This window comes from Nicotiana tabacum, chromosome 8 (assembly GCF_000715075.1).
Source record: "Nicotiana tabacum cultivar K326 chromosome 8, ASM71507v2, whole genome shotgun sequence".
Lineage (NCBI taxonomy): Eukaryota > Viridiplantae > Streptophyta > Magnoliopsida > Solanales > Solanaceae > Nicotiana > Nicotiana tabacum.
Genome location: NC_134087.1, coordinates 130,379,862 through 130,403,133, shown reverse-complemented (window position 1 = coordinate 130,403,133; position 23,272 = coordinate 130,379,862). Strand labels below are relative to the sequence as shown.

Sequence of the window (23,272 nt, the reverse complement as noted above, 5' to 3'; positions counted from 1 at the left end):
CTAAGCTCCAGGAATCTCAGGTTCTGCCTCAGCAACGGTCTCATCAGCTGGTCGATCCAACTTCACGCCAACATCTTCTGAATAGTCACCATGAACCTGTAAAAAGAAGAGTCTCATTGTTAGGTTAAAAAAAAGATGTTACTTGAATAATCTAATTGTAAATTTTGAACTATCCACGCATGGCGGCCAATGTCATGAACGGAAACAGAAAACAAAAGGGAACTTACCTCCATCAGCTTGCCAATATCAAATTTTGGGGCCTTGAGGATCTTCACTTTGCGAATATAAACATTTTGCAGTGGGAAGATGCTTGAAGTCGCTTTCTCAATCTCTCTACCAATTGACTCAGGGATGAATTTTGCGACCAACTCCTTCAAGTCACAGGAACTTGCTTGGTTTCTCATGATCTCAACCATTTTCCGACGGATCTAACACAATAAGACAAACATGTCAATAAGTAACTGAAAGTGAACTTGCGAGATAATATTAAATAAGTGACCTAAACTAGAAGTACCACAAACCTGACGGATCTGGCTGCTCTGAGCATAACATGTCCGCTTCTGCTGGTTTGGACGTTTCTTTGTAAAAGCAATGCAGAACATCCTGAGAGTGTAGCTATCTGTAGTTTTGACATCCACATGAGCCTCAATCAATGTCTGCCACTTCTTTACCAGAGACCTCAACTTGTCTGTTGTGAAATCCATTCCCTGAAGTTACTCAACAGCAAGGTTAAAATTCAGTCCATAAAAGAAAAAGGCTATTCTACAGTCATGAAGAAATGATCGTCTAAAACGGATCTCATCTTACCCAGAAGTTTGTGAGGACATTCTTCCCTTGCACATCTTCTGCCCTCAAGCGGATCTTCCTGAAAGATTGATCCTCATCCTTCTGAAGATCAGCCAAACTGACTTCAAATACTCTGTGCTTTAGTCCTTCCGAAGCAATCTGGAGGCACAAGGGGATAAATGCACTTGTTTAAGTGAAACTGCACTTGCATTCATATATATATATGAAATGAAAAGTTCCACCATAACATAGAATGATCAGACCATAATCGGCAAAACACATACTTTATGAAGAGGGGGTTTCAGGAGTTAAAAGTCATCCAAACAATCTAGACTACAAACTACCTGGAACAGTTAAAATACAGTTTAACCAAATCAAAGGTGAAGGGACGAAAAATTAGCATCCCACAAATCTATGTTCTATAGCAAACTACTACTATGCTTATGCCTCATTTTCAAAATAGTTGGCATGCGAGTATATTATATAAACCATCAATATCATCATTTGGAGCCTCAAAATGGTCAAAGCCAATGGTCTTTTGACGCTTTAAGCATAAGGAGCAATTAACACGTGGGGGTGCATAATAGTATAAAGACAAACAACAATTATGTTGACAAAGGCATTAAAAACTACTGCAATTTATGAAGTAAAAAACTCATATTAATCAAGATTAACAGCCATACTAAAGTTCCACTGAATGAAAGAAAAACAGTTCTAGGTTTCTAGTACATATTCAGTGACTTGTTTTGAAACTTCTAATTTCTCATTCCTAATCACCTATATACTCATTAATAATGCTTTCTTAACAATCAATACATAGAATTCTCAACTACATTTTGTCTAATGTGCCACTCTTCAAGATATATACGCTCTAAGGGGCCTATAATGCAGCCTCCTTATGCAAGCTGAAGAACCCGCCGTGTCCTATGCTAAGCTTCATGGACTGAGCCTTAAGGCACCTTTAATGACTCACTGATTTGGACACTGTTTCCTTCCAATACTGCGTCCTAACACATTCAACAGAGGACTCATCATAAATTGACTAGTTTTAGCTGATAATGAACCGACCACAGCCCTCTTCCTTTATTATTTTTTTAGGAACAACCCTCTACTTTTATACAAATGTAGCTCATATAGATGGAAGGGACTAAAGAATTATTTAAACGTTCATTATGACTTTTATGAAGAGAATCACTAAACATCTAAATGTGTAGCAACTTCATTTATATGTCCCCAACATTTGGAAGGTCAAGGTGTAGATATCGCCCACATTTCACAACCAAATTACACCAGTTTGCAGCCTAGAACTCCACTCAAGTCTGTTTTATATTAATTAATCACATTCCTAGATATATAATCATCCTTGTACGTCATAATTACAAAAAAAAATACCCAATGTGATCTCACGAATGGGGTCTAGAGAGGGTGGGGTGTACGCATACCTCACCGCTACCTTGTGTGAAGTAGAGAGGTTATTTTCGATATGCCCCAATTCAAGAAAAGCATTTTCAAATCAGGTTTGAAAAATACAAGAGTAAAGAAAAAACTAAGATGAAAGTACTGAAGAAGAAAAAAATAGCCATCAAAAATAGTAAAGATAACCAAAGCAAAAGAAACAATAGTAATAAAATTGAAGAATAAGATAATAATAGAATAATAATAATAACAATAAGGCAAAAAGGGAGCAGATAAATGCTGTAAACTAGATCCATGCTTTCCCACAAAAAAGAGATAAATCGCTCGACTACCTACTAACTTTCTACCCTAAACCTCGACCTCCATGCTCTCCTCATGTCCTATCTAATCACATCTCCCTATTCTTCCTTGGTCTACCTCTGCATCTACTTAGACCTATCATTGTCAACCCCTCGTACCTCCTCATTGGGGCATCTGCTCCTCCTCTTCACGTGCCCGAACTATTGTACTTACTCCCACCTTTATATCTTCGTTCTTAATGTTATCTCTCCTAGTATTCTCACATATGCATCTAAAGAAATTTTAAAAAAAAAGCTCCTAAAACGGGTAGAGAGATGAACTAGTCCAGAACTACTATAAGTGATAACCAAAATAATCCAAAACCAAAAGCAACAGGCATAAGCTTAACAGAATAACATAAGAGAAAAAAGGAGTAGAAAATGAGGAAGAGAATAAGACCTTAGTACCCTGAGTCCTAGTGACCAGGGTCTTGCCAACGTTCTTGATATCAAATACTGATGGTGCCTTTATGTCATACCAGTCCTTCTTTGCGTACGGATCCGCCCTGCCCACATTTTCACCACACCCAATTTAGTACGTCTACATTTACACCCAAAAACTAAAACAGAAATAATCAAAGGGATAAAAACTTACGCCTTCTTCTTTCCTCCTTTCTTTCCCTTTGAAATCCTCTTGTTCTTGCTGCACAAGAATGTAACATCAGAATCGAAAGTAAAACAGAAAGATAGAAGTAAATCAGCAATATGAAATAAGAGTTAGAAAAAGTGGAGTGGGCGAGAGATACCCGACAGCCATCTTGGGAGGGAGATGTTGCAGCTGCTTTTGGACGAGGAGTGAGGGGTTTGGGAGAAGGGGAAGCTGAGGCTATAATGCTGCAAAACCCTAGTTCTCTTTCAGCAAGTGCTGCTGGACTTTTTGGGCCTAGTTATAAGCCATAGGCTAGAATAATGGGCCAGAAAGTTATTGGATGCCCATCGACTTTTATTAAGTAAAAATAGCACGGTATAGCCAGTTTTCGGACTGGTCATTCAAAAATAGTCAGCATTTACGAAGTCAATGAAAAATAGTCACTATTTTGCTGCAACAGATTCCGGTCCAGCATAATATACTGGAGTTCGGTGCACCTGTGTATGAACTTCAGCATATTATGCTGGACCGGTATACTTTGTTGAGTCCAGTATAATATACTGGAGTTTGGAGCACCGATGCTCCAGTCTCCAGTATATTATACTGGACAATTATACTTGCTGGAACTCCAGTATATTATGCTGAAGTTCTAGTGTACTTATATTGGAACTCCATCATATTATGCTGGAGTTCTAGCATACTTATCCAGGAACTCCAGTATAATATACTGGCGTATTTTCGGGTTTTGAACAGTATTTTCGCTCAGATTTATCTTTACACGAAAAGTGGCTAAATTTCGATTACTTTTGAAACTAGGCTATTTTTGAACGACCAGTTGTAAATCTGGTTATTTTTGAATTTCTCCTTTTTATTAAGGCAATATACATAAGTAGCCACCCAACCTATACCCCAAATCCCTGCTACACACTTTTTGAGGACGGATATCATATTACACACGTAACCTTTCAAAATTATGTCTAGTACACACTACTTTTTTCTTGACCAATTTTTCAGAATGTTGAATATCACGCACCAATAACATTATGACACGTGTTAATAATTTTCTTTAAAAAATAAAATACTTAAATTTCTCTTGACCAGTTTCTCTTTCCTATTGTCTTTCTCTTTCACAAGAAAACCAGAGGCACCACCATACTTCCATTCTTCTCTTTCTTTGAAGACTCACTTTCTTCATCATTTTTATTCTTCTTTACCACTATTTCTCCCTACTCTAAAACTTTATCACCATTTTTTGGTTTCTAGGTTTTGTTTGCTATGGAAACACCATTTTTACCGAAGGGTGTTGCCACTGTAATAGTGGCCGGAAAATGGAGGTCGCCATCGTTTGCATTTTTTAACCAAACGAGACCAGACCTGAACGAAGAACCACCAACTTGCTGGAAAGATCTGAGAGCTCTACCCAGCCGGAGAAGATTGACTTTGTCGGTCATGATCTAACAGTGAATGTAACGACCTGGAGGTCTCTGTGTTGCTTGAGGTCGTCACCGACGTTACAAGTTAAGGACGAGATCTACTTAAAGGAGATGAAAGGGGGAGGAGATGGCCGATGGGAGGCGTGGGAGAGAAAAGGGAGCTGTGGTTGTCGCCGGATTCCCAGGACGGTAAGGGCTCCAAATGAGGAAGAAGGGCCTCAACATTTTTTTCCTATCTTTTAACTAATAATTTAAGAAAATTAAGGAGAGAAAAAATAAGATTTAGACATGTGTGCTTATATAAGTATTTGGACAGATAATCAATAGGTTTCACGCGCTCAGGTTTTTTTGTTAAACACACGCGTGCCATCTGGCATAAGTAGTGTGTACTACACATAATTTTGAAAGGTTACGTATGTAATATGATATTCGTCCTCAAAAAGTGTGTAATAGAGATTTGGGGTATAGGTTGGGTGGCTACTTATGTATTTTGCCTTTTATTAATGGTATCACATTACTGATTGGACCTATAAACATCTAAATCGATTTAGCCCCTTATCAAAGATTTAATTAGTGGAATACTTTATTTTGATTTAGGCTAATACGTATGTAGACACTTAAAGTTGCCATGACTTTTTATTTTGACATTTTAACTAGAGTTTGTTCCTATCAGGCACTTTAACATGATTAAAAATTGGGGTAAGTGTACAAATAGTCATTCTCAGATATGTTATTTAAGGATTAATCAGTACATATTTTTATCCTGAAAAATTGAAATTCATAACGCACTGACTAATTATTAAATAGTAGTCCTTTAGAGTGGCTATCTGGTATCATTTCTACTTAAAAATGTACCTATTAAACACAAAATGCTGACATTACAACAACAAAAAAAAGTATTGCAAATATATCTTAAGCTGATCAAAATAATATATTTTCTTTCCCTTAAAAGCTCTTATGTTCTCTCCCTACTACCTATCACTCCTCCCCACTCTTCTGCTGCTTCTTCCTTATATTGCAACCAGTTTTCTCCATGAAATTTTATTTTCTTAAAAAAGGTCAGACAAAAAAAAAATAAGAAGAAAATTGTTGAAGATAAGATATGATTTTCTTTTACAACAAAAAGGAATGTACTACAAGTTGCAACTTTTCTAATTTCAATATGATGGGGAAAAAATACAATTTAGAAATTAAAGTTCACATAATTTGAATCTCGAGAAATAAAGAGTATCACATAAAATGATATAGATGGAGTATAAAAGAAAGCTGGCGATTTTCATGTTTGCTTGAAGGTATGTTATACTGCACAAGGAAAAAAAAGTAGAACAAAAGAAAGTTGAAAGAACAAGTACTTAACTTAGCTAAAAAAAAAATATTGTAATACAGAAAAGGGTCAAATTTGCTACATTTGCAAGGTACCTTTTTGCTCAATTAATGGGAGGGATACATAAGCCATAGGCTAGAATAATGGGCGAGAAAGTTATTGGATGCCCATTGACTTTTATGAAGAGTATCACATTACTGATTTAACTAACAACAATAATAACATATCCAGTATAATCTCACAAGTAAGATCTGGAAAGAATAATGTGTACGCAAACTTTACATCTACCTGAGGAGGTAGAGAGGCATATAAACATCTAAATCAATGTAGCCCCTTATCAAAGATTTAATTAATGGAATACTTGATTTTGATTTAGGCCTAATACGTATGTAGCCACTTAAAGTTGTCATGACTTTTTATTTTGACACTTTAACTAGAGTTTGTTCCTATTAGACACTCTAACATGATTAAAAATGGAGGCAAGTGCACAAATAATTATTCTCATGTATGCTACTTAAGGATTAGTCAGTACTTATTTTTGTCCTGAAATTTTAAATTAAAAATCTGAACTTAAGGATATTTTTGTCCTGAAAAACTGAAATCCAGGACGCACTGGCTAATTCTTAAATAGCAATCCTTTAGAATGGATACCTGATATCATTTCTACTTAAAAATATATCTATTAAACACAGAATGCTGATATTGCAAAAAAATATTACAAATATATCTTAAGCTGATCAAAATAATATATTTTCTTTTCCCTTAAAAGCTCTTATCTTCTCTCCCTACTATCTATCACCCTTCGTCGCTGCCTCCCCACTCATCTGCTTCTTCTTCTTCTTATTGCCACCACTTTTCTCCATAATTTTTTATTTTCTTAAAAAAGGAAAGACAAAAAAGAAATAAAAAGAAATAAAAAGAAAATAGTTTTTGGTCAAAAAAAAAAAAAAAAAAATTATTCAACCAAATGTATATATGTACATCTACTAATCCTTTCGGGCTCTAGGACTAGTTCTCTATAGTCAATACCTATTTAAGTAGCATCTCAACCGATACATAGAATCGAAAGAGTTTGCTACTTCTATATAGGAAAACAATTCAGACTAGGGGTGGGCATTCGGTCGGTTCGGTTTGGTTTGAAGAAATTCGGTTCGGTTAATCGGTTTTCGGTTTTGTAAAAGTAGTAACCGAAACCGAACTAAAATAAGTTCGGTTTAGTTCGGTTTTTCTAATTTCGGTTCGGTTATTTCGGTTCGGTTTTCGGTTTGAATATTATCATATCGGACTCCTTCTATGTAATAATACGACCGGTGAATTTGTTGATTTTTCTCAAAACTTCGAAATTGTTGGAAATATTGTGTTTATAGAAAAAAAATAGATTAAACTTTGCACACTATTATGGATTATAAAATTCAAACATAGTGTAAATTACAACTCTGTGTGAAATTCTCCCGGTATCTATCACATATGCTATGGAAGTTTTAATAGAGGGAAAGTCTTTAAGATTAGAAAGTTGATAGACTTACTTAATTGGGTTGATTCTTTGATAGATTAGACCTAATAGTATTAATTTATTACCTACGGGCTTAGCCTATATATAACTTAAATAACATATATACTAATAATTCGGTTTTTCGGTTAACCGAATTAAAAAACTTAATAACTGAAAACCGAACCGAAAAACTGAAATTTTAAAATTTTAAACCGAAACCGACCGAACAAACCGAATAACCGAAACCGAAATAAAAAAAAATTCAGTTCGGTCGGTTTTTTCGGTTCCGACCGAAATATGCCCACCCCTAATTCAGACACTCTAACACTTTTTGCCATTTGTGATATCTCTGCCCTCTAGTATGCAGCTAGAGGACAATTTCTCTTATTCTATACCCACTCTCTTTCTTTTCCTGCTAGAACCTTCAGCTATTCCGTTCCTACCAGACATAGTAAACAGTAGCAGCAAACAACCATCTTACAATTTCTTGTCTTACTCTGCCTCCCCTCGTTCTTTTAGCCATCTAATTTAGTTTTTCATTCCATGTAGTTATCTGTCTAGGTTCTCCTATCCATCGCAGCAAGGTAGCTTATATGTATCTTGATTAGGTACATCCGAAGAACAGATGTGTAAAGATTTCATCCTCACTTGAGTTGTATAAAACACACTCCTTAGGAACATGAATCCTCCATCTTTCCAGTCGATCAATGGTAGCCAATCATTGTCGAATTGCAAGTCATAGTATGAACTGATGTCTTGGCATCAGCTGTGTTCCTATAGTAATGTGTTTCCAAGGTACTTTCTGGTACTGTGGACATAGAGATAGGTATGCTTTCTTTATGCTGAAACCTTCCTGTGTAGCGCATTTCTGCAGTTCTACCATAAGGTCCTTGTCCCTATACCAGTTCCTTGCATAAAAAATCTTCCTCACAAGTGATCATGCTTGTTTAGGTGTTGGCATAGTGGCTAAGTCTCTGTTTTTTATATAGAATCCATGAATCCATAGTACCCAAAGAGACTCATTTCTTATGATCACTGCCCAAAGAAGTTTACAAATTGCTGCTTTGTTCCATGTGTGAAAGTTGATGAGATTTAATCCTCCAGCTGACTTAGGCATACATAGTTGTTCCCATGACACTAGTGCCTTCCTTGATGCATCATAGCTTCCTGTCCAAAGAAATGTTCTGCAGATACTCGTTAGTAATTGAATTACTTTCTTTGGTAATAGGAAGACTTGAGCCAATATGTTTGCATCTTTAACAACACGCTTTTGATCAATTGTAATCTTCCACTATATGATAGCAGCTTGGTAGTCCAGCACCTAATTTTTGATGTCATTCTCTCTAATAATGGTGTACATTGTTGTATAGTGAGCTTCCTAGAAGAGAGGGGAGCGCCCAGATACTTAAGGGCATCTCCCCTAAAGTTTAAGTAAATTGTATTTCAGTCAAGATTTGTTCCTTCAGGGTTGTTGGGACACCATGATATACAGAGAACTTTTGTCCAAATTTGCTTTGAGGCCAGAAACATCCGAGAAGTGATTGAATGCTTAGAGCAATGGCTGGATTGATATTCTATCTGCTCGACAGCACATTATGAGATCATCCGCAAAATATATATATACACCAACTTCATCTTCTCACACCTTGGATGTAGTTGAAGTCAAGGTTATGTTGTAGTTACTTGAGGGCCTTGTTCATGTATTCCATAGCCAGAACAAAAAGTTAAGGAGACATAGGGTCCCCTGTCTCAATCCTTGTTTTGCTACAAACTTAGAAGTAAGCCCTCCATTGATTAGGAGTGAGTAGCTCACTGTGGTAACACATTCCATGATCCAGTCCACAAACTTCCCAGGCAAGCCAAATTTCAACAGTACACTCTTTATAAAACCCCACTCCACTGAATCATATGTTTTCCTTATGTCAATTTTGATAAAATATCTAGGTGATAATCCTTTTTGAGTATATCCCTTAGCTAATTCATGAGTCGCTATAACATTGTCCAGTATACTCCTCCCTGCTATTAAAAGTTGATTGGGATGGCCCAGCTAAAGAATCCATTACTATTTTCAACCTGGCAGTGAAAATTTTTGCTATAAGCTTGTACATGGCAGTGTAGCAAGCTATAGGTCTATACTCTTTCACATATGTTGGATTAGAGACTTTGGGTACTAATGTTATTGTAGTACAGTTGATCTCTTTTAATAGTTTCCCATTGTCAAAGAACTGTAGGATAGCCTGAGTAACTTCTTCTCCTATTATTCCCCAAAATACCTTAAAAAATTCTGCAGTGAACCCATCTATTCCAAGAGACTTGTCATTAGGTAAATCCCTCAATGCCTGAATCACTTCCATTTCTATGACAAGTTGAACAAGAGCTTGTTGTTGCTCTTTATTGAGGCATGGTCCATCTTTGGCATAGTATGTGTTTAGGCATGGCAACTCTTGAGCACTTGTTCCTAGCAGCTTTTGAAAGAAGTCTGTGAATTCTTGTTGTAGGCTCTATTTGTTGCACTCCTTGATCATTGCATATTGACACAGTACTATTCCTCGCTTGTCTAGCTTTGAGTTGAGCATGCAAGTACTTAGAGTTGGAATCCTCATGATTGATCTAGACAGCTTTAGATTTTTGTCTAAGCACTCTTTTATGAATAGTAGACCATTTCTCTAGATCCCACAGTACCCCTCTCTCTGCCAAAATCAGTTGAGAATTATAGAGATCATTTCCCAATTCACTCTATATGTCATTAAGCTCTGACTGTATCTCCTCTAATTTATGATCTAGTGATGACATTTCTCTGCTCATGGTCGTAGTTACTTGCTCAATATGCTTCAGCTTCTTGCATACTCTGTACACAGTATGTCCTGTGATGCTAATCTCCCAAGCTTTTTGAGTGGCCTCTTTGAATGTTTCCTGATGCAGTAGCACATTCAGCAATCTGAAGGGCTTGGGTAATCTTTGTCTAGGCACAATGGTAGATATAAGGATAGGTGAGTGATCTGAGCATCCTGGATTAAGGTAACAAGCTTCCAGATTGCCATAATTGGTGAACCATTGATCATTGCCAAGAGCCCAGTCAATTAAGCTATAAATTCTATCCTCAGGATCTTGCTTGTATCTCTGGCTTCTTTATTATCTACTTTCCTCTATCATTATTGTTTGTTTTCTCCATAGGCATATCTTCAGATTGTTGTCTAGTTGTGATCAGACTGACAACATCATTTGAACTCTTGATACCTGTATCGGTTCATTCCCCACATCCTTGTTTGGGATAGGATCATTTTTGGCCATCCACTCCTTCTTTTGGTGTTTCCTCCCCTTGTTCACTTGATGTTGCTTCCAGTTACCAGTGTCATCTAGTTCCTTCTTACAACTAATTGTGACATGTCCCATTTGAAGGCAATCTTGACAAAATAGAGGTTTCCATTCATATTCCACAACCTGCATTCGACATTGCCCATTGGGCCTCTCTAATGGAATTTCGTCTGGCAATGGTTGGGATATGTCTATTTCAATTAGCATCCTAGCATAAGCAATTCTATCTTCCTGTGTTGTAAGCTTATTGATGATAGGCTATAATTACGTATTTTAGTCGCTCATTACACTCAAATTTACTGCACTTTAGTTGAGTTTGTGCTTTAATCGCAAGTGTTTTGCACTAACGGTGTATTTTATGCCTTGTAGGAGTGATTCCGAGTTATATAGATGTTATGGAATGAATTCAAGTGATTTTGAGCTTTGAAGTCTGAGTAAAAGCCCAAGGAATTAATCCGGGATCATATTCGGGGATCAACGGATGATAGAGCAACAAAATGAAGAATCGAGTAGGTATATTGCGCACTGTCTAGTAAAATACACATAATTTTTTGCTCAGAACTCCATATGGGCTCCATAATATGGTTGGAAAGATAACTCAAAGGGCTACAACTTTTATGTTTTACGTTTTTCCAAATTCTAAATGGAACAGGGTGAAAAACGCGGTCGAAACCGCGACTGCGGACCTGAGGCGGGCTGAGGCAGTATACCTGCCATATACCGCGTTTGTACCGCGGTCGGACCACGGCCGAGGCAGTCCAGACGTGAAATATTATCCTTTTTCGCGTAGGAGAAGGTATAATTGTTTGGGCCCGACCCTACTTGGTATATATACATGGAAAAACAGTATTTTTAAGGGGTTGGACAGATTTTTGATTCGACCTAAGGAGGCAGAGACACAATAGGACCAAGGGGGGGAATTCTTCTATGAGTTTTTCCTTCCTCTTCCTATTTTTCATTGTTGGTTATGACTTTTAGTATTGTAGTTTTACATACTATTATGAATAACTAATTTGTTATCTAGAGTTTTGATAGAACCTTTTGTAGGATAAATTTTTGTTATGTTTTTATATAATTGAGTCGTAGCTTTTCTCTATTTATTCAACTACGTTTATATTGTGGTTGGTTGAAGAGCTCTCAATTAGTTGTGCCTATTTAATATGTATTACTCGGGAGAGAGTGCATATTTAGGTATTTATTGAACAACATCACTCCCAACGTATGTGAGGAATCAATAACCAAGGGTTTAAAGGTGGGATTAGGGATAACGAAACCTTGGGTGCGATCTAAGTGACCTGTAATTAAAGCCAGCTAGCGTAACTCAGGAGAGTATGTCTAGTAAATTGTAGTAATTACTCGGGAGAGAATTACAATACGCAGAGCGCTCATGATCGGTGATCACGCCCAACTATGCCTTATAAAAAGGACAATGCGGTCATTTCAAATATAATCCAGTTTGCAAGTCCAGAGTCTAATCCTACAGAGAACTAAGGTTTAGTTACAGCTGTTCACTATCACCAAGAAGATAAGCTTGAACAATTCCTAACTTATAAATATTTAGATTCTTGTGTTTAACTAATTAACTAACAAATTAAAATACTCAATTAACAACTAAATATACTAAGGGTTAGAGACAAGATTAAGGAGGTCTAGAGTTATGATTTCCCCAATTGTCGGAATCCTTCCCGCTATGTCTTATATAATTTCGCCTAAGTATTCTCTACCGATCATGAGCACTCTTATTACCGTAAATCTCTCCCGAGTAATCACGACAATTTACTAGACGCACTCTCCCGAGCTACGCTAGCTGACTTTTGATACAACTCACTTCAGATCGCACCCAAGGCTTCGTTATCCCTAATCCCGCCTTTAAACCCTCGGTTATTGATCCCTCATATACTCTGGGAGTGGTGTTGTTCAACAATTACCTAAATATACACTCTCTCCCAAGTTATGCACACTAAATAGGCACAGCTAATTGAGAGCTCTTCAATTAACTACAATAAGAACGTAGTTGAACAAATAGAGATTATACTACGGCTCAATTATATAAAAACATAACAAGAATTTATCCTACAAAAGGTTCTATCAAAACTCTAGATAACAATTTAGCTATTCATAATAGTATGTAAAACTACAATACTAAAAGTCATAACCAACAATGAAAAATAGGAAGAGGAAAGAAAAAACTTGTAGAAGAATTCCCAAGCCTTGCTCTTATTGTGTCTCTGCCTCCCCAGGTCAAATCTATGTAAAAAATATGTCCTCTTTCAATTCTTGGCCGGCTTCCTTGGTTTAATATAGGGTTTAGGGCTTAAAATCCCGTGTTTTGCACTTTGGTCCCTTAAAATCCCATGTCCTGCTGCGGTTCCACCGCGGTCGCGCCGGAACCGCGGCCAAACACACTCTCAGATTCTTCAGTTGTCCGCGACTGCCTTCTGCCGCGGTTCTACCGCGGTTCTGCCGCGGTCGCGGTTTTCACCCTGTTCAGTTTGGAATTTGGAAAAACATAAAACATGAAAGTTGTATCCCTTTACGTTAGCTTTCCAACCATATATTAAAGAGTGCAAATGGAGTTCGAAGCAAAAAGTTATGTCTATTTTACTAGATAGTGCGGAATATGCCTCTTCGAGTTTTCGTTTTGTTGTTTTATCATCCGTTGATCCCTGAACGCGATCCCGGCTTAATTCCTTGAGCTCTTACTCAGACTTCAAAGCTCCAAACCACTTAAATTCATTCCATAACATCTATATAGCTCGGAATCATACCTACAAGGCATAAAACACACAATTAGTGCAAAACACTAGCGATTAAAGCGCAAACTCAACTAAAGTGCAGTAAATTAGAGTGTAATAATCGACTAAAATACGTAATTATTGCCTATCATCAACACCCCACACTTAAACCATTACTCGTCCTCGAGCAATCAACCTACACTTTTTTATAGACACAACCTTTTTAAACAATTCTCCTAACTCATCACACCAAGAGTATTTAAAATAGACTAAGCACAAAAGTGTAACATCTTCACCTCAAGATTTGACTCATAAGTACCACGCATTATTCACAATTCACCTACTTACTCTAACATAGAGGTCACTAACATTACCTTTCCTTCATGAATCAAGTGCCCTCACATAACAAAAGTGAGTAGTTCCACACAATAAAATTTAAGAACACTTAGGAACTCAAGATAGAAAGAATTCACTCACTCTCAGAAATAACATTCATATGCCACAAAAGATGCACCATAAGCTTGCCCGTAGTGTACTACTCCACTAATCGAGCTCATTCAATCTAGGATCAATTAGGACTTTATTTGGTTGTAATGTAGGTTGAGGGACGGGTAGGATACATTTAGATATAAGAGTGACTACACCTCCCTAAGAACTTTAATACATACACTTTAACATTTAAAGCCCCACTTATGTCAAACCAAAACTCCACCTTTACATCAATGTATATTAAATCCATACTTCTTTAAGCACAATTACATCAAAAGCCACCGCCACAAGGAATATTCTTCACAACAATACAACTATATTTTTTTTCTTTTCTTTCTTTTTCAATTCAAGTGGCTCTTACTTTTCAAATCAATGCACCATTTCTCCTTAATTCATTAGTTCCACTCAAAAGCCAAACCAACCACCCCACACTTTAACTTTTACAAAGTTCATAAACAATTCAAGTGCTCATGAGAGGTTACAATGGTTCAAAAAGATGGTTAATTCAAACAAATGGGTAAGGCTTGTAATGTGGTTGCCAAAAAAATAAGATTATAGGCTCAAAGGGGTTAACTACGATACATAACAATTAGGTGGGTAAAATATACATATCTGGCTCAATAAAGAAATGTCTATATCACTTCCAAGACTGAACAAAACTACTATTTCACTTCACAAACACACATAGCAAGTTCTAGACATCAAATGCAATGCACAGAATACAACAACCCTCACGCACACATGGCACATGACTGACTCACTCAAGATTGGAGCATCAAGACACTCTAGTCAAAGCATTTAAGCAAAGTTAAGATCATACAATTTAAGGTACTTCTACAAGAGTCAAAAACTGAGCCTAAGCGTCACAACCAAAGTACTCACTATTCTCAAGGCATAACAAAGTCAAGAGATATTGCTTCACTTCAAAACACAACACAATGACTCCTACTCCAAAAAAAAAACTAACTACACCCGGTTCAAATAAAACCCTTGGAAAAGAACCATGGTTTAAAGAAAAACCAAGGGGGAATAATTACACTACCTAACAAAAGAAAATCTTTTTGTACTTTTTCTTTAGACTTAAATCCCTCAAGAAAATTGTCTAATAGATCCATCGTCGGAAAAAGTCCAATCTTTTCTATTTAAAAAAAATTATTCAATTAAACTAACACAATTAAAATAGCATAGAAAGTCACCCAGACAATCTCCTCACCCCACACTTAAAATTGTGCATTGTCTCCAATGCACACCATACTAATAAGAGGGTAAAAGAAACTCCCTGGTAGGCTAAAGGCCGAAGCAATAGCAGCTCATGGGGTACTCAGACTTCTCCCAAGCTTGGTCCTTCGTGCGGGTACCTCACGCTTAGTTCCAACCATTTGGTTTGTTATTGCATTCTTCCAATATCTTTGCTTCCATGCTCCTAGAAAATAAAAAATTGACACTACAAAAATAATATAATTAAAAAAAAATTAATACAAAAAATAAAAGAAAGCAGTAAAGCTGGGTTGCCTCCCAACAAGCGCTTGATTTAACGTCGCGGCACGACGTGAATCACTTTCTGCCTCCACTTCGAACTTATGAATCGCACCCCAAGTTTTGCTTCAAGCTTATGATTATGCTCTTGGGGCGGTACAAATTCTTGCGAGCCAAAAATTAGATAGAGTCTTATGCACTTTTTGGCTCTCGACCGAGGAGTGTTACCTTGCCTAGACGGCCTTGAGAATTTCAAAATATAAGGCCCATCTACCTCTTCCTTGGACTCCTTTTTATGCCGTAAAGATCCATTCCCATTTCACCGTCCGAACATAATGTAGAGAAGTGTTTAGAATTAGGTCTAACACGTTCCAATACATGAACTTCAAGATTTTCGACCTCCTCAACACCCAAAACACTAGAGTCAACTAAATTTGTATCTTCAACGTCCCTGGTCGACTCTAGTATTATTTCTTCAACATCGGCATCCTCAAATTCTAGATGGTTAGAGTGTTGGGGTTCTACTTTGGACCCCTCCATTGGCACCTCAATTTCCGTCTCTAATGCAAACTACTCCTGGCTACTATCCATAATATTGACATATTGAGCATTAAAAGCTTCAACTAATTGACTCACTTGAGCCTCTAAGTTGTAAATAGTTTCATCTTGCCTTTCTATCTGCAGCAGTATTTTACTTTGTTGTTCTATAAAATACTTTAACTTATCTTCGATCTTCTTTAGGTCAGCTTCCCGATGTTCTTTGTTCCTATTATCCTCACAAGAAAACGTAGAATCATCATAATAAGGGGTTGGGGGAAGATAAGAAATATAAGCACAACCATGAAAGTGACCATCTTGACCACCACACATATCACACACATTCCACACATAAGATTGAGTTGGTGCACATAACTTGCTCTCGGGAATATTTTAATAATTTTGCCAAGGGTAGTTTTCATCACAATATTCGTAAGGAGGATTAAAAGTAGAATTACCAACATCAAAAATTTCATAATTCAATGATGCCATTTTTTTAAATCAACAAGTAAAACAAAAAAAATCAAATACAAAAAATAAAAATAAAAGTTCAAACTTGAAACCTAGCAATATGTACACCTACAGCTACACCATTAGTTCCCCGGCAACGACGCCAAAATTTGGTCACGCCCAACTATGCCTTATAAAAAGGACAATGTTGTCGTTGCAAATATAATCCGGTTTACAAGTCCGGAGTCGAATCCCACAGAGAACTAAGGTTTAGTTACAACTGTTCACTATCACCAAGAAGACAAGCTTGAACAATTCCTAACTTATAAATATTTAGATTCTTGTGTTTAACTAATTAACTAACAAATTGAAATACTCAATTAACAACTAAATATACTAAGGGTTAGAGACAAGATTAAGGAGGTCTAGAGTTACGATTTCCCCAATTGTAGGAATCCTTCCCGCTATGTCTTCTATAATTTCGCCTAAGTATTCTCTACCGATCATGAGCACTCTTATTACCGTAAATCTCTCCCGAGTAATCACGACAATTTATTAGACGCACTCTCCCGAGCTACGCTAGCTGACTTTTGATACAACTCACTTCAGATCGTACCCAAGGCTTCGTTATCCCTAATCCTGCCTTTAAACCCTCGGTTATTGATCCCTCATATACTCTGGGAGTGGTGTTGTTCAACAATTACCTAAATATGCACTCTCTCCCGAGTTATGCACACTAAATAGGCACAGCTAATTGAGAGCTCTTCAATTAACTACAATAAGAACGTAGTTGAACAAATAGAGATTATACTACGGCTCAATTATATAAAAACATAACAAGAATTTATCCTACAAAAGGTTCTATCAAAACTCTAGATAACAATTTAGCTATTCATAATAGTATGTAAAACTACAATACTAAAAGTCATAACCAACAATGAAAAATAGGAAGAGGAAAGAAAAAACTTGTAGAAGAATTCCCAAGCCTTGCTCCTATTGTGTCTCTACCTCCTCAGGTCAAATCTATGTCAAAAATATGTCCTCTTTCAATTCTTGGCCGGCTTCCTTGGTTTAATATAGGGTTTAGGGCTTAAAATCCCGTGTTTTGCACTTTGGTCCCTTAAAATCCCATGTCCTGCTGCGGTTCCACCGCGGTCGCACCGAAACCGCGGTCAAACACACTCTCAGATTCTTCAGTTGTCCGCGACTGCCTTCTGCCGCGGTTCTACCGCGGTTCTGCCTCGGTCGCAGTTTTCACCCTGTTCCGTTTGGAATTTGGAAAAAGGTAAAAAATGAAAGTTGTAGCCCTTTGCGTTAGCTTTTCAACAATATATTATGGAGCGCAAATGGAGTTCTAAGAAAAAAGTTATGTCTATTTTACTAGATAGTGCGGAATATGCCTCTTCGAGTTTTCGTTTTGTTGTTTTATCATCCGTTGATCCCTGAATGCGATCCCGGCTTAATTCCTTGAGCTCTTACTCAGACTTCAAAGCTCCAAACCACTTAAATTCATTCCATAACATCTATATAGCTCGGAATCACACCTACAAGGCATAAAACACACAATTACTGCAAAACACTAGCGATTAAAGCGCAAACTCAACTAAAGTGCAGTAAATTAGAGTGTAATAATCGACTAAAATACGTAATTATCGCCTATCATCAATCGGTAGAGAATACTTAGGCGAAATTATAGAAGACCTAGCGGGAAGGATTCCGACAATTGGGGAAATCATAACTCTAGACCTCCTTAATCTTGTCTCTAACCCCTAGTATCTGTAGTTATTAATTTACTATTTTAATTTGTTAGTTAATTAGTTAAACACAAGAATCTTAATATCTATAAGTTAGGAACTGTTCAAGCTTGTCTTCTTGGTGATAGTGAACAGGTAGCTAAGCCTTAGTTCTCTGTGAGATTCGACTCCGGACTTGTAAACCGGATTATATTTGCAACGACCGCTTAGTCCTTTTTATAAGGCATAGTTGGGCGTGATCACTTATCAGTGCAAATTGGTCGCCCTAGACAACTGGCTATTCTGCCCAAATTTCCAGTAGTCCAAAATTGGATAGGTAAATTTGATAGCATTACCCACATAGGAATGATTTGGTCAGGCTCATCACTCATCTGAAAATTTGGACTCCATTGCTTGAGCACTAGAGGTCTGTGATTGAAGGTATACAACCCATTCTGCAGAATTATGTTCTTATCTTCCTCACAATCAAATTTGAACATGAAGTACCCGTCGTTATGGAGAAATACCTGATGGGTAGTGACTGAGTTCCATACGCTATAAACAAATTTAAGCATCTCCTTGAAAGTAGGATTTCCTCCAATTACATACCCAATTAAGGCTAGACTCCATTTCTGGTTCTACACTTCAATTTCTTGTGGGTTCAATTTAACTACCTTGACGCCGTCCTTCAGTACCAGCGGATAGTATTCAAGTTTCATTCCCAATTATTGCTGTCGATTCCCTTTAACCACTTCCGCCATAGTAGGCTTAATTTCAGTAGACTTGCCCGAGAAAGTGAGCTTCCTCGCCGCATTTGAAGCTCCTACTTCTGGATCGTGTGGAGTCTCTTCCTCTCTTGGTGGAATCGCCGTTTTTATTACTGTTGGAGCATTCATCATCCCTGGCATCCAATGCATCGATTGAGGTGCTAGTGTTTGAGGAACGCCAGATTCTGGTATTATCTGCCTAGATGTATTTTCGTTAGCTTTAGGTGAGGTCGACGCCGGAGCAACCTGCCGCTTCTTCCTCGCCATTTCGACTGGCGGCGCACGTTAGTAACCCTAACGTAACATACACCGAGAGCTTTAGTATTTTAAAAAAAGAAGCGGAGTCAAAATAGTATAATTAGTTAGTATACTACATGATGGCGGAGCCAGAATTTTTACTAAAGAGTGTCAAAATATAAATAATTAGATACACCAGAAAATCAAAGGGAGTCGGCGTACAGTAAATATACATAAAAGAAAAAAAAATTATCTAAAAATATAATATAATTTCTCAGACGAAAAGGTAACGATTGACACTTATTGATTTTGTTGAATGTGACTCCGCCACTGAAATTTATTACTACACCCTAATCTATATTTTATATGAACTAGAAAATTCTCGGGAGTACAATGATCATAGAACTCCTTGCCCTCAAAAGTAATATTAATTATCTGCTTAGGTCTTCTTCTTTTTTCCAACAAGCTATGAGATTCTTTCCAGCAAGCTATGATAGTACCTATGTGTAAATAGAGAAAAAAGTATCTGATAGTTTTGCTGGGTATGTATGATGCTGAAGACCAGAAATGGCGAAGAAAATGAATAGAAAAGGGACGACAGAACCAGTGGCGGGAGAGTATTTGATAATAGGATTTCTATTTTGTTTTTGGGTTGAAACCTATTCAGATTTTTACACAAATAGCCCATAATATTTATTGTTTACTTTTTCTAGCCATATACATAATTTATCATTGATTATACATAATTATACATGTATAATACATAAAATATGTATGTATTATACCTTCACCGTCTATTTTTAATTTAAATCGGTTTGGTGGACTGCTATTTGGATTAATTCTTCCACGTTGTTGCGTTGTACCCCATGTCAATGCATATACACTTTTTAAAATTACATAAATATCTAGTTGATCTCTGTATACGAACATCCTTTCTTAAAATATTAGAAAATTATCTTAAAATAATAAATTTTTAATTTGGTATATATTTCGATAATATTATTTATACCGTTTGGTAATAACTTTCACCTATAAGTTTATACAACATGTGGACGGACAAAAATATATCAATAAACGTGGCATGGTATAGTAATACATTGAGTAATTTATGATATGAAGTATAAATTACAATACAGTAACTAAGTTATTTTGGTTTGTACGGATTTCTCTTTACATCATTACAAAGTAGAATATACAAAAAAACTAATGGAAGAACGATGATGTACAAGAGGAAATATGGAACATGAAGAGCTTCATGAAATGTTCAAATCCAAAAACCAATTCATAATTCAGGAGCTTTTACTATATCTATATCTATACTATATTAAAAGTACGAAGGCCCCTAGTAAAATGCCATTCGCTTTTTTTATTCCTTTAAAATAAATTTTGCATAGGGCAAAGTCGTAATTAAATTACTTTCCCTATTATTTAGGAGTTTCAAATCAACTAAATTCATTATTGTTGCGGAAGCCAAATGTATATAGTGTGAATGAGTCACAACTACTATACCAAAAATTATGACAGCCACCAAATAATAAATAAGACAATAAAGCAACAATAAAAGGAACACCAAAATTTACGAGGTTCGGCCAATTTTACCTACTCCTCGGACACAACCAATATTTTATTCCACTCCAAAAATACAAGTGAAATAATACTAAAGAGAGAAAATACAAATGCCTTAAGAAGATAAGAAGGCAAATGAGAGGTGTGTTTAAATCCTAAACATTAGGCCTCCTTTTATAGGAAAAATATCTCTACCAAATGGCTAACCCAACCGATGTGGGACTTTGGCATTTTGCCAAACTTCAACAAATCTCCACCTTGGCAAAATTCCACATCTTCAATTCTTTCTCAATAACAAATTTTGGTTGTGTCTTCATCTTCAATCTTCAGTGTTTAACAATGTTGATCAAATCCAAACAATGTTGAAACTTGATCGTAGTCACCACTTTTGTCAGCATATCAGCAGGATTCTCTGTAGTATGAATTTTCTTCATCGTGACTCCACCTTCTTCTATGATTTCTCGTACAAAATGATACCGAACATCAATATGCTTCGTCCTTGCATGATAAACTTGGTTCTTCGCTAATTGAATAGCACTTTGACTATCACAAAAAATTGTGATACCTTTTTGTTCAACACCAAGCTCCTTTAGCAATCCTTGAAGCCAAATTGCCTCCTTCACAGCCTCTGTAATAGCCATGTACTCTGCCTCTGTTGTAGACAAAGCAACTGTTGACTGCAAAGTAGACTTCCAACTAACTGGTGCCTTTGCAAAAGTAAACACATAACCAGTAGTTGATCTTCGTTTGTCCAGATCACCCGCAAAATCTGAGTCACAATATCCAACTACAGACTGATTGTCTTCCTGCTCAAAAACTAACCCAACATCTACAGTATTATGAATATACCGTAGAATCCACTTCACAGCTTGTCAATGCTCCTTTCCTGGATTATGCATATATCTGCTAATAACTCCAACAACTTGTGAAATGTCATGTCTCGTACAGACCATTGCATACATCAAGCTACCAACAACATTTGCGTATGGTACCTTTGACATATACTCTCGTTCAGCTTCATCCTTTGGCGACATAGTAGTACTCAGCTTAAAATGGGGAGCAAGTGGAGTACTAACCGACTTAGTCTTCTCATCTATGCCAAAACGCTGCAGTACTCTCTTCAAATATTCTTTCTGAGATAAACAAAGTTTCTTTGAACGTCTATCTCTTATTATCTCCATGCCAAGAATTTTCTTTGCCTCACCCAAATCCTTCATCTCGAACTCCTTCTTCAGTTGAATCTTCAACTTATCAATTTCTTCCGAATTCTTGGAAGCTATCAACATATCATCAATATATAGGAGAAGATATACAAAGGAACCATCTTTAAGCTTGCGCAAATACATACAATGATCGTATTTGCTTCTCTTGTACCCTTGCCGCAACATAAACTCGTCAAATTGCTTGTACCATTGTCTAGAAGATTGTTTCAATCCGTACAACGATTTTTCAAGTTTGCATACCATATTTTCTTTTCCAGCAACTTTGAATCCTTCTGGCTGAGTCATGTAGATTTCCTCCTCCAAGTTTCCATGAAAAAATGTAGTTTTTACATCCATCTGAACTAGTTCCAAATCCAATTGTGCTACCAAAACCAACATAATTCTAATGGAAGAATGTTTTACAACTGGAGAAAACACTTCATTGTAATCAATTCCCTCCTTTTGAGCATATCTTTTGGCCACCAATCTTGCTTTGTAGCGAACATCTACTTGGTTAGGAAATCCTTCCTTCTTTGCAAATACCCATTTGCACCCAATTGCTTTCTTTCCCTTCGGGAGATTGGCCAATCTCCATGTATGATTCTGATGAAGGGACTGTATTTCATAATTCATGGCAATCCTTCACTTATCTTCTTCTAAACTTTGGACAGCGTCTTTATAAGTGGTAGGAACATCATCAGCTACAATTGAGGTTGCACAAGCAACCGTCTCTATGAGACGAACAGGTTTCGTTATTGTTCTTTTTGTTCTGCTCGTTGCTATTGATTCAAGTTGTTGAGGTTCCTGAGTTGGAATCTCCTCTACTGGCTCTCTTTCCAGAGGGTAATCTTCATTTGTTTCCTCCTCTGCTTCTTGTGTAGGAAAAATAAATTTTCCCTCAAACTCCACCTGCTTAGAAGCACCTTCACTTTGTTTGGTATCTTCTGTTACCTTATTTACCATAGCAGATTCATCAAAGGTAACATCCCTGCTGAATATTACTTTCTTTGTCATAGGACACCATAAGCGATATCCTTTGACTCCAGAAGTAATTCCCATAAAAATAGCCTTCTTTGCCCTTGGATCCAATTTTGACTCTATCACATGATAATATGCAGTTGAGCCAAACACGTGCAAAGAGTCATAATCTACAGCAGTCTTTCCATACCATTTTTCAAATGGTGTCTTGCCATCAATAGCAGCAGATGGTAGACGATTAATGAGGTGGCATGCATATGTAATTGCCTCAGCCCAAAATTCTTTGCCCAAGCCAGCATTGGATAACATACACCGTACCTTCTCTAGTAAAGTCCAGTTCATACGTTCTACCACTCCATTCTGTTGTGGTGTATGTCTAACAGTGAAGTGTCGGACGATGCCATCATTT

At 36.9% G+C, this 23,272-nt stretch overlaps 1 protein-coding gene across 1 annotated transcript; it reads right to left on the bottom strand.

Moving 5' to 3' along the window:
• LOC107794621 (40S ribosomal protein S3a) lies at positions 1 to 3,297 on the bottom strand. Its single transcript, NM_001325588.1, has 7 exons — positions 3,287 to 3,297; positions 3,136 to 3,183; positions 2,941 to 3,046; positions 808 to 945; positions 522 to 707; positions 228 to 428; positions 1 to 96 (listed from the first exon to the last, which is right to left on the bottom strand). The coding sequence occupies exons 1-7, from the start codon at positions 3,295 to 3,297 to the stop codon at positions 1 to 3; spliced, it is 786 nt and encodes a 261-aa protein (NP_001312517.1).
• Between the last annotated feature and the right edge of the window lie 19,975 nt (positions 3,298 to 23,272).

What these genes read in the sequence shown, in the direction of transcription:
- LOC107794621 (NM_001325588.1), bottom strand. An exon ending in AAAGGAGGAAAGAAGAAGGC is followed by an intron (nt 3,047 to 3,135) that starts GTAAGTTTTTAT and finishes AAATGTGGGCAG; the next exon opens with GGCGGATCCGTACGCAAAGA. An exon ending in ATATTGGCAAGCTGATGGAG is followed by an intron (nt 97 to 227) that starts GTAAGTTCCCTT and finishes TTCTTTTTACAG; the next exon opens with GTTCATGGTGACTATTCAGA.